This window comes from Buceros rhinoceros, unplaced genomic scaffold (assembly GCF_000710305.1).
Source record: "Buceros rhinoceros silvestris isolate BGI_N320 unplaced genomic scaffold, ASM71030v1 scaffold8872, whole genome shotgun sequence".
Classification (NCBI taxonomy): Eukaryota; Metazoa; Chordata; class Aves; order Bucerotiformes; family Bucerotidae; genus Buceros; species Buceros rhinoceros.
The window spans coordinates 85,262-98,152 of record NW_010397177.1 but is presented as its reverse complement, the minus strand read 5'-3'; the positions used below and the strand labels follow the sequence as shown (position 1 = coordinate 98,152).

Below are 12,891 nucleotides of genomic sequence, written 5' to 3'. Positions count from 1 at the left end.
CAAATGCCCTGATTTCTGAAACATGCTCTCAAACACCTTGCCCACCAAACAGGGTACGAAAGGATGCAACACATGCCTGAAACACTACCACTCTTTCTCCTCAGCATATCACTTTTCCACTTTCATGGAGCTAAACTGTATCCTGCAAAATCAGTTGTATTTCCTTTACGCAATGCAGTATAGTGACCTAGTGAGTGTCTCCATTCAGCCATATCAGCCTGTGGATGCCCTTGGATCTCTATGGATCTCTTTGGATGTCTGCAGTGCTTACACATCACAAAACCCACAAATTCAGCACTTGTTAATCACTACTGTAAGAGGGGTAGCCTAAACAGGAAGAAAAGCAAAATGTTAGTGGTGTGGTGTATCAAATAATGGTGACAAGTAAATGACCTTGTCTAGGAAGACTATCAAGCAACTGACCATAGAGGTTTGGTCCGACTCAATCATAAACTATACAAGAAACTAGATAATCACAAGTCCCTCTCATCAACCTTTATACTTGCAGCCTCTTCCACTCTAACTTCAGAAAGCTGCTTGGAAAATTCATGAACCAGAACTGTCTACTGACTCAAGCTTTCATTACTTTCTTTGCTGATACACTCAGACATTTTTAATAGCTGCATAAAGCCAGCAGATAAATGAAACAGGTGCTGATAGTGCTTTTAGACTGGATGTTAGCGGCTCTGGTACAGGAAAGTATCCTCTCCATGGATCAACCTGGTACCGTTATCATCAGCTAAGCCCATACTGCTCTGATAAATCCTTAAGGTCCTGCTGGATTCTTCATGAGGAGAAATTAGACTCTGACCAGGGGTATCAACATGGCGGCTAGATACTTGTCTAAGGAAATGTGAGGGATGCTACTTTTCTTGTCCATGCTAGACTACTGTAACACATCTTCAAATAAACTGCTTCTTCAGCAGCAAAATGACATGAACACATCACGCCAGAACTGCAATAACGTTCTATCAACTAAGTCCTGGTTTCCAATTCAAATGAAAGATCCTATTTTTCAAGACTTATTTTTTCACCTCTGATCTTATGACAAAATGAGTAGAGATATCAGGAGAAAAGCCAGTTGCTGCAAGAAGTATTCTTCATTAAGTTTCACACTGATATTGAGAGCAATTTATCTTTCATTGCCCCTTCATTACTTTTTCTAGCATCCAGATTTTGAAAAAAGTATCTTCCGTTGTTGGATGTTCACTAAGGAAATTTATTGTTAAGAGGATCAGAATAACTTGGGAACACATCTGTGCTGGAAGTTAGAATATACAGTTTTATTTAGTGAAAACTTCCTCATGACAAGAAAAATCTCCACTCCTCCTTTCTTAATTTTGGAGAGACAACACTCATCAAGAATTAATCTATATTCTGTTCTTAAAACCCTAAACTGAAGATGTCCTTAGGAATGACCCATGACAATGGAGTCCAGTCATGGCTTGTATCTTTAACCCACAAAAGCAGATTTGATCATCTTTCAGATCCACCCAAGCCCCAAACACAAAATTCACAGAAGTTCTTGCTTAAACGCTATAAACTTTCCCACATTTTCAGCTTTATCAAGTACACAAATGCTTTGAAATGATGCATGTAGATGTAAAACAAAAGTTTCCAAGACTGGTATCAATAAATGAATTTTATTGGTCCAGCCTTCCTTATTTTTAGATTCAGATAAACAAAGGAGACTGAAAGCGGGACAGAGATTCTCAGATCTGGCCACAAAAGCACATAAGATTTAAAGATTAAAGCCAAATGCACCCCGAAAGTAAGCTAAACTTTAGAAACACGTTGCTTTGTCAACCTCCTTCTAGATGAATGAATGCTTTTATGAGAAAGATGTCAGGTGACACCTCCTTGGTCAGAAGTTCCAGAGTCTTTCCAGTTTGATACAGCCTTGACAGCCTTGGTACAGAGCACTGCCACATGCACTGCTGCACGCTGATGCGCTTTGGAGAAACTCCTTTCAGTCGCAGAGAATATTAATTCCATTCCAGTTACTTCCCTCCATGCACGTACACTAGTTTTCAGGCAGAAGTTAAAATGCAGTGAATGAACAGCACTCACTTGGAGCTCAGTAATGAGACATCTGTTTGCACACGTTCTTGGTGAAAAGAAAGCATACAATCAACAAGGGAGACTTTCGCATTCAAAAACTAGTGCAGTTATTTGTAGTAGCTAACATCAGCCCTCTAACTTAGATGCTTCACTGACATGTCTTCACATAAACAAGTCAGCCTCAGATGAGTGATTTAGGGCCTTCAGTTTAAAACCAGATTCTTCCTTTCATTTTAATAGGAGATTCAAATATAGCCAGAGGTGCCTGAAGTTGGCCTGTGTGACTATTCTTCTACCTCCCCTCTGACCAGATCTGTTATGAAAAGCAGGCCACAGAGAGCAGAGGCCACAGTTTCAAAAGGTGAACGCCCAGAGCTACGTATATACAGCTATTTTCAGGCACTTTTAACTGGGTGGCCTGATTTTGAGAAGTTCTGAGTATGTACCACTCCAGCAATGCACATGCTCTGTAACTTCCCTAAAAAATAAAACCAGACTATCTAGTTTAGCATTGAATTGTAAATACCCAGCCTTCTATTCACCAGATCCACAATTTCTGTTAAAACAATACCTACACAGATTGTTTGGCATCAGTGACGCACTGTATCATAGAGTATGTGTATGAGTATCTGGAAAACTGGTTCCTGCCCAGAAAAATGTGGCATCTAAAAGGGAAGAGATAGGCAGATGAGCGTTAAGAGACCAAAGAGACACGCAGTGGTGGCACACTGTGCCCAGAGTCATGTAGCAAGTCAGACCCAGCACCAAGTAGAAAGCCCTGAGGCCCAAATGAAGCACCTCACCTGTTACATCATCAGTCACAGAAGATAGATGCAGCTGTTCAAGGCATATTTCAAAGACAGACTCTGATAAAAAGGAATCCAGGGAAAAGACACAGGTGCCGTGATGTCTTCTGTACTATCCCCCAAAATCAGAAAGCAACGGACACAGCAGCAACAGTATCTCATATAAGAGTAAACAATCACACATAAATTATTTTGATAACATGCTGGGATGAAAATATCACAGCTAAAGGGTTTTATAATCTTTAGAGTGCCCAAGGGAGTAGTTTGCATACTTCAAAAAAGACTGTTAGGAGACAGAGATATTCAGGAGTCACAGCCTGGCTCTTGCAGGAGTTCTTTTTCGCAGGGCAACCCCACAAAGACTAGTTTCTGTATAAATTTTAGATTTAGAATTAAATTTAAGAATCTAAGAATGAGAAGATTTTAAATTAATGAGATTTTAAATTAATGGGAAAAAAACAGGTGGAAGTGATTGAAGAAATGAGCCCCAAGGTTTGCAATATCTGAAGTTCAAATATTATTGAAGAAACCTGTAAGTCATTTGAGACAGCAAAGGAAGCGAGTAGCAGATGGGAACACTAACTGGGTAGAGCACTGAGTAGCACATTTACCTGGTCTATATTCCTTCTGTTTAGAGTATTACTTCTAAGATACGTAGGGCATTTAAAAAGTGTTTAATCTTGAAACTAAAAATGTAATGTAAAAAGGTTAGCTAGTGTCTAGTCACAGTGATTATCTATTACCATCTTGAACATAAAAGTCAGATCTTGAATTCCAAGGCTGTAGGATCACAGCTTTTCAACACAGCACCAGAGAATTTAGTTATTTTTCATGAGGTTAAAGCTTAATGAGGGCTGACACAGCTCCAACCACACAATACTCTGTTAAAAATTAAATTTCTATTAAATGCTGCTCTTAATCTTTCACCAAACATTACAGAACCTGATGTAAAGCACTCTTCTATCAGAAGCAGTTCTTCCCAGAATAGTAAACAAAGCAATACAGATGCTGAGAGAGCTCAGCTGCTACACCAAAAAAATCTATTCAGTGATTTATTTCAAGATAGACCTGCCAGCTACGCAGGATACAAGTTGGGAATACTTTTATTTTTTCAAACCTTTTTAAAAAGACTCAGAAGTGAAGGTTTCAGAATGACTAATTCTTTTAGAGCTTGCACTCAAAATAACAGAGAACAGGAAAAAGAGGAAGTTACAGCCCTGGCCAGAATATTGCTTCTAAAAAAGAATCCATTAAAATCAATGCTAAAATATCTCTTCAAGATTTCCAGCACCACCCCCCTCCCCAGAAGACAGTCCCACTTCCTTCCAAGAGAGATATCACAATACTGAAGAAAATAGCAATCTCTGCAAGTCACCTCAGCAACTGCTAGTTGCATGGCAGCACACCAGGTTCAAGGTGTACCCTGGAGCAGGTTGCCCAGAGAGGTTGTACAGTCTCCAGCCGTGAACATGTACAAAACCCAGCTGGACATAGACCTGGGGAACCTGCTCTAGAGGATCCTGCTTTGAGCAAGGAGTTGAATGATACGATCTCAAGCGGTCTCTTCTAACCTCAGTGATTCCGCAAATCTGTGAACCTTCTATTTCCACAAGGATGGAGTGGTTACAGTGTCAAGTTTAGGACATGAAAAGTCCAAGTTTAAGCCCCTGTTTTCCCTCAGGCTACACATAGAACTCTTGCCTAGTTCTTCTCCAGCTCAGTTCCTGTAGTAGCCACAGATTGTGGGAGCAGAGACAAGGAGTGTGCCACAAGGCATCTCTCCAACCCTCTCTCAGAAGGCTGAACCAAAGCACTTACCACTCAGACACTTGACTGGAAGAGCAAACTACAGGACTTTCAAAAAGCCTAACAATGTCCAGTTGCCCAGTTTTAGACAATTCAAATAAGGATTCCCTTTGTGTGGGAATCATGGAGAATTTGCTGCCAAAAAGACTGACATTTGAAAGAGGATTACATTTAAAATCAAGCTGTTTATATTGGGCCTAGTGCTGCAGAATGTGGTACCCTCAGCAACATCTGCCATTTTGAAATGGTGCAAGTCACACGGAGGGAGGAGGATTCAGCACCACACAAACTGGAGTCAGCAGAGCACGTGCTCATCCTCCCTTTAATCCAACCAGTGCAAATCTTTAGTTATACAGTTCTTGTAAGGTCTACAGGAATGAAATGAAGCATAAACTAAAGATCCTATACTTCATTTATAGTTACTTTAAACCATAATTCAAACAGAGGTAATGATCCCCTGAATCCAAAACAGTCTGTAAACAAACACTGAATTTTCTTTTGAAAGACTTCAACAGCAAAAGATTGCTCCTTACACACATATTCAGCCCTCCAGCATTCATGGCATTCCTTTGGAAGAGATAATCCCTTGCACTGAACTTAACTCATCACATCAGTTTTGTGTCTTGTGATAAACTGGGGTCTCTAGTTACAGCTAAAGACTAGGATAGTATTTTCTTGGTAGTGACTTCCATTTTGAAATTCCAGAACAAAAAAGCTGTGGCTCCTAAGAGCTTGTGCTATTTACAGATGTATTACTTCTTGTCTGAGTTTTCCAAATGCTCATGGCCATGGGATATGACGTGACAGCTGCAAAGCAGAAAACACGATTCAGCAGGTGAAACCAAGGAGGGGAGGGAAAAACCCACACCAGAGGGTCTAGAGGGACGTAACTTTTTTCTCACTGTACATCATTGTGTGTGGGAATACAGAGGCTGATCTACTTTGGCCAGAGCGAGCAGTTAGCCAACTACTCAGCATTCCTGAGATTTCCCCTGCTAAATACAAAGCTAGTTCAAGGGCTCTGTCATGATATTTCTGATGATGAGACAAAAATAAGATGAGATGGGGAGGCTGTGGGGGAGGACCCAGGGACAAGGGGAAATATGGTCATCGAACACTGCTGCAGCCAGTGAGAAGAGATGAAGCTTTTCCTTACTTCATTCCTCAATTTTATTAACAGCATTCTCTTCAAAGTGTCTGTTTTAACTGAATACAAACCTACTTTTTTTGTTTTCCTCCTTAAGCTTTTATTCTTTTTTCTCATCAGTTAGATCAAGGGAGGCAGAAATATTTGCAAGACAAAATACCTGCAAAAACCGGATGCTCTCCTGAACGTATTGTTCTCATAGAGGAACAATAATAATACTAATAGCAAGAAAAAACCCAAACCCTACTGAATCTCTCTGCTGCTAAAACAAAATCCCACCCACTTCCCCAGAGCACAGGTTTTCCCTCAGCACCTCTCTCCCACTCACACACAGCAATAACCACTCTAAATCAAAACCCTTTCAAACTAATTGAACATTTTCTCCTCAAGAGATTCTAAAAGACAAGGGAGAGTGCTGCAAATTACTAGCCTTATTTTTACATAAAGACGCTGCTGATGGAGCCAGGAAGGTTAGGTGCAAACAGTAGGTCTATAAATCCACAATTACAAAAATACAAATTGATGGGCTTATTTGCCATTAGGATAGAGATAACACAATCACAATGGTAATTCCAATAACACGCCATTAGAACATAGTTCTGGAAGGCAATTCCCCCAAGTATAGTCATCTAACATATGAAAGTTACTTCAAGAGCTAATCTAGATTTAAACTCAAATGCCGATAAATTTTTCAAGAATATGACAGTAACAGAAGTAGAAATGGAATGAAAGACTAACTTAACCCAGTAGGTACAATGATTAAATTGTAAGATACTGGAATTATTCAGGTTGAATACAACTTAAATGATGCTAATTAAAGGCAACGGTCTATGTCAGGTAGCAAGCCAAAACAGAACAGCATTTAAGTTCCTTCTAGCAATTAACTCGTGCAATAAGCTTCCAGTGCTTCTCAAAAGACATTAGCTAATTTAAGTCCTTTCGAAAACCAATTTTTCTTCAGGATTCTTACTTCAAGCTACTAAGTTTGTACAGTCATTCCAATTTCCAGCACGCACAAAAAGACAATGTTTTCTAGAAGATTTCTGGGAGTGCTCACAGTAGCAAATATCCTCTCCATTAAGTGCACATCATATTTTTAACCTGATGCAAACCTCCTTTGTGTACATGGAAAAAGAAGAGCACGGGATTCCAGAAGGCAATCCTGTGAGACAGGAAGGCTTTGGTATTTCTGCTTCCACAGAGACAGAACACAAGGGCCCCAAACCCACTACTTTAAAGCTCACATCCAGCCTTCAGAAGCCAGCTGCTTCCTTTTCTAGTTACAATAAAAGCCTTCAGGGAGAGTCAGTATTGGCCTACCTTGCATGTATGCCTCTATTTGCCGAATTAGCTCATAAGACTTGGATCGGTCCAGAAGTGTACGAATAGCTGGAAGAGGGTCCAGGATAATGGTTTCTGGATGAGCATCAATATACTCCTGCAAAACAAATACACAGCGGGGAAAAAAAGGCATGAAGTTGGCTGAAGAGTGTGGAAAAATGGGGAAGATAATAGACAACGTTAAAAACCTCAATGCCCAGCTTCTTCTCAAGCAGAAGCAAACAAACATTGGCAATGCAGGAAGTCACCAGACAGTCTAGACATTTGAAACAAACATATCAGCTAACTGTTTAAGGATGGCAAATTTCTCCTGTAGACTCACCATCAGCAGTGAAACCACATCAACTCAGAGAGGAGCCAGTGGCAAAGTGCCCCAGTAACAGCTGTGAGCAGGGCTGCGGAAAGCAATTAGAAGACGACACACTGCTATCTTGAGGTCAGCTTTGTACTGTGTTACTGCACATGAACACCACAACTGTCTGAACTAAAATCAGAACTACATCTGTGTTCTTTGATGTTTTTATTGCTGTCCTCTAGCTGCGCTGAAGACAGTGTTAAGCACTGGATGATAAGGGCTGGAATTTCTTTTGGCAGAGCTGAAGAGATTGCTGTTTTACTGTGTCTTCACTGAGCTTTGAAAGCATCTATTCCTCTAAGTCATGCTATTTCTCTACGTTCGCACTCCTCTTGACTATAAGAACAAAGCAACGTTAATGTTCTCATGGATCTTCATCTTGAGAACTCAATTCCCCATTCACTGAGGCCATGACCGCGCTATTCCATCTTTGCAGGAACACAGACACAGCTGCCAGGTATTGCCCTTGCAAACCCAGTAAGACTTTCTTCTGTTTCTCAAAACAGAAGATTAATTCCTTCACCGTTGCCCCCGTTTGGCCCCATGAAGTCAATTGAACAAACCAGCACCCACCTTACCCTATCCAAACTCAGACAAACATTTCCAAAGTTAGCATCTGCCTTTGCTTCACACAACTGCCCAATGCCATCTTTATGTTTCCACTCATTTCTTTAAATCCATTCATGCAGATGCATGGTAAATGCTCCTGCAAGTAATGGATGCCCATGAAGTCCTACTCCGCTTAAGCCAGTTACTTCAGAACACAAAACATATTCCAAAACACGCTTAGCAGTATGATCTGGTAGCCTCAGGAGATGCACTTTGCTAGATACTGAGCCAGAGGAAAAAGAATGGCATCACCTGTACCCAGAAGTTATTTTGCTCCAGACACTGACTGAGGAAGCAGACTTCCTCCCTCCAGTCCTCCTAGCACTGGCAAACTGTTGCTTTTTGCTGAACTGAAGACTGGTGGCTTGCTAAAAGGGGCTTTTGAGGCAGGTTTTTTTTTTGTTTGTTTGTTTTTGTTTTTTTACTTTTGAGGCTAAGAGGATCCAGCAGCGGCGTTTAATGAACCCATTGCATGACCCACAGCACACAGGTAGCTTTCCTTCATGGGGCACGAGGCACCCTTCAGTGGCAGTATGTGTGTCTGACATATTTAATAATCCCTGCAGAACACAGAGTTCCCCAAAGATATGCTCAACCTCACTGCCACTTGGGAAAAGTGAGGGACAGAGCCTTTTGCACAGGCAGTCAACAAGACTGTTGGACCCAGCTGTTGTCTCACCCATGCAGCATAGTGTGGATAAAAAGCCTCTTTGGCTTAGTGGAGCAGAAGCTGGGTTCATTTCAAGGAATACACTGAGAACAGTTTCCATGACTCTCCTGCCCCCAGTACTTCCAGAGTCCCAAGCAGAGCAGACAGCTTTCAAATAGAGATTTTTTTTTTTTTTAAGAGATAGAGTAACTTGTTACCTAAAGCATCTTAAACACCTACGTGTGTCAATGCATATGTGCCCTTTTACCAGAAGATAACTTGTGGAACGAGGATGATCCAGTGATTAGGGCATTAGTTTAAACCTGCTCACCATGAAACTGTACTGGAGTATCTCAACGTCTTTAAAGTAATACCTGAGAGCTCCTTTAGCCCCTCTGTGCATCAGCTTAAAAGGTAGGGAGCTACCACAGTGTGAATCTTCACGAGCACACCAAGAGGATGAGCCCATTACCGCCAATGCCCTGGTGTGGCAGCAGGTGAGCCCACACAGTAACCAGACTGGACAAGCCACAGATCCAAAACACGACCTCAGCACGTATCTGACGGCAAACATCCTGCACCATTTCTGATGCGTGTACTAGCTCTTCCTTTCACACTGTGGTGACTAACACTCCACCTCAACCCGTCTCTGGTTCTACCTTGAATTCAGGCACTTCATCCTGTCCCAGCCCCTACTCTGGACTTATCAATCCTACCCTAACAAACACATGCACACACACTGCCTGTGGCCTCTACCCCCTTCACTCCCCTCCAAGGAGGGAATGATTTTTCCCTCTGCTAGCTCCTTGTGCGCCTTTCCAAACCTTCCCGATGTTCACCTTGACACTGAGGACTATCCTCAGTTCCCTGGGTTAGATGCATTCTACTTGTATTTTGGCTCACACTACTCTAAGTATTTCCAGAGGGAGCTGTGCTTTTTTATATGTTCTGTAAGGAACTTCACAGTGCTTTCTTTATAATGATAATAGCTCTAAACTAGATTAAAAGATCATCCAAGCAGTAAACTTGACACAGCATAACAAAGTTTAACAGGAATGAAGGCACAATCCCAAGGCCAATCTACACCAGGCAACACGTCAGCAGAAGTTAGCATCTTTGCTAACTTTCCAGTTAGCAATCTCATCCTGTTGCCTTAAGGAGAGCCTTCAAAAAGCTGTAAGGGAAACATGGTGCTTTTTTATATGTTCTGTAAGGAACTTCACAGTGCTTTCTTTATAATGATAATAGCTCTAAACTAGATTAAAAGATCATCCAAGCAGTAAACTTGACACAGCATAACAAAGTTTAACAGGAATGAAGGCACAATCCCAAGGCCAATCTACACCAGGCAACACGTCAGCAGAAGTTAGCATCTTTGCTAACTTTCCAGTGACTGACTTCTCATCCTGTTGCCTTAAGGAGCCTTCAAAAAGCTCTGTAAGGGAAACATGAAATAACCCACAAAGATGAAGGAGGTGGGGGCTGTTTCCCATAAGCCAGTTTGCATCTGGAGGACTTTAACAAACTAACGTCAGGAAGAACTGTACTGAGTGTAAGGTGACAGCCCCATCACACACATGAGCCTGAACATGAGCTTTCTTTAGAAAATACGGAAATTTCTCAGGACCAAACCCTTCTCCATTTACAGGCTTAGGTACTCAGTCAGCCAGAGGGCATGGGAATGGAAAAACTCAAGAGACTGTCAGAGCAGGGCAGTAAAAACCTGCATCATCTGAGTAAAGGAAAGGACTGAGACTTGACATAAAAATCTCCTAGAGCTAATCTAGGAATGGGCTACAGATCTCTTATTTTAACTGAATCCAGAAACAGCCTCCTCTTTGAAGCAAAGAAGTTTGTCAATGCAAAACAAGGTCACTGTACTTGTACAGGGCATCTCTTACATGAACACAGCTAGTGGTTAACTGCTGAAGCTGTCTAGAGGACAGGAGCATGAAAATACTCGAGTCTTCCTAGCTCTGCATCTCTTCTCCCGCTATTGTGTATTGCTTGGACTTCCATCACAAAGTATTAACTCTGCATTCAAAACCAACCATCAAGTTGCCCCAGATCCCCAAAGCACATCACCCAGCCTCTCCTTGGGCACCCATGCTGCCAACACGTTCCCAGTCTCCCACACCAGTATATCACCAGCACATGCAAAAGAAAGAGTTCCAAAATCTATGCGCAGAAAACGACTCTAAATAATTAAAAAATCCAAACCTTAACACCAATTCCCCACAACAGGAAATTACAACAAGAAAAATCAGGAACGATTACAGTCGCCAATGTGAAACCTTTCATAAACTTGGATTCTTTACTAGGAACTACTGCACACTTAGGCATCGTGTTTTACCAAACATGTAACTGTGAAGATCACTTATCAGACTGGAAAATTCTCGTAAGCCTAAGGAGCAGCACTCTTCCCATGGCACAGAATGGCTCTACTACCAGAAATACAGATCTGAATGAAGATGAAAAGTTTGTGTCTAAGAATTTCAACAACAGATGAGCTCCTATAGACATGAACTGGCAAATGGAACAGTTGCAGAAGGGAAAAAGAAACACTGAAGCCAAGAGATACCTTTCGAAACAGCACAACGTTGAATGTTTGAATCTTCTCTGGTCATTCCAACAAAAGATCTCTGCATTCTGCTTTGGTGGATTTACCAAAGACGAGATTCCACCATTAGACTCCAACAAACCAGTCAACAATTTGGAGGATATTCAGGCTTCCTGACAATATTTTGAAAGGGCACTGTCCTTGGGCTGTAGTTCAGCTTGACCCAGACAATGTCTGTGTTTTCCTCTTTCTAATCTTTGACATAATAAAAGCAAAGGAGATGGAACAAGGACTTTTAGCCGATCCCTTTTTGTTTGCATTCCAGGCTTGGCATTCCACTGTGCTCTGTACCAGCCCTGTTACTGGCAGAAGGCCAGTAATGAAACTCTAAATCAAAGAGAGACCAAATATTTCATGTTCTCTACTAAATACCTCTGGATATAACCCAGAGGTTTTAAAAAAACTTTTCTTGAGAAGCCTATGTATAGATGAGAATACTTGTTTGTCATTTTACCCAAAAAGGTGGCTAATGATTGTTTTTTTCTTATTTTAACAGAAAGTTGATACCGTATCTCCTGCAAATATTAGGTCATTATACGATAAGAGGGACTCACTGACTTGATTTTATTATTGAGTAATAAAACATCTACAATCTTTCAATTAATATTAAACAAAAGATACAATATTAAATTTTTGTTTAATATTAAACAAAAGTTCCATACTAAAAAACTATTAGCAAAACCCCCCCGTAACAGCACCTGGATTTGTGTTTTCCCATGTACAGAAACATGAAGACTTGTAAAAGCCCGACATTTTCTAAGGGGGAAACGGGTGCAAAGACAGACACAAGCCTGGCTAAAGAGTTTACATCAGATTCAGACTTAAAAGTTCCTTTTTGGTGTCTTGGGCTGTGACAGGCTCTTTTCAATCTCATTCCAAACCAAAAGGTGTAGGCAAGTTGGATCTTGAGCAAACCCTCATCTCATAGTTGATTGTCTCTAAATCTAGAAGAGATTCCTGCAGTGATTCCAAGGGATGAGGAAAGCAGCAAAGGGAAGTGGGGACAGGATCTTCTCTATTACATTTCTATTCATTGTACATCTCAAAGCAACTTTAAAGTACTCAGCTTTCCGTTTTGCCTTCAAAAGTCCACCACTGCTTCCTCTTGCAAATACCTACCCACAGGTAGCTATCCTACCACTTAGCACTTGAATGACAAATTTTTAATTTAATTGTTAATTTTGCCTGCTTATGAAGTTCTTCCAACGAATGTATGAAAGAATTATTTTTCAAAAGGGAAAAACACAGTTATTGGCCTGTGAATTCAGTTGCAAATAGACTATTTCAACTTTGTGTCTCATCCTATCCCCCCGATATGAAAAAACTACTAGGACTTCATAGTTTCCTTTGATTCTTGCCTTTTCTCAGAAGAGCACATGAAAAAAAATGTGAAATGTGTAAGTTTCTTAAGAGTACAAAGCTAAAGACCAGGAACAGAATGGGATAGTATCTTAAAAAAAAAAAAAAAAAAAAAAGGGGAGCAATAAAAAAAAACCC

General features: G+C 40.9%; 1 protein-coding gene across 1 annotated transcript in view; it reads right to left on the bottom strand.

Moving 5' to 3' along the window:
* The window catches only part of ITPK1 (inositol-tetrakisphosphate 1-kinase), a gene marked incomplete at its 5' end in the record, with an annotated part of 73,711 nt that overhangs the window by 52,685 nt on the left and 8,135 nt on the right, over positions 1-12,891 (bottom strand). The window contains one exon of the mRNA XM_010146152.1: positions 7,141-7,258. Coding sequence (XP_010144454.1) covers positions 7,141-7,258 — 118 coding nt within the window. The remainder of the gene's footprint in view (positions 1-7,140; positions 7,259-12,891) is intronic.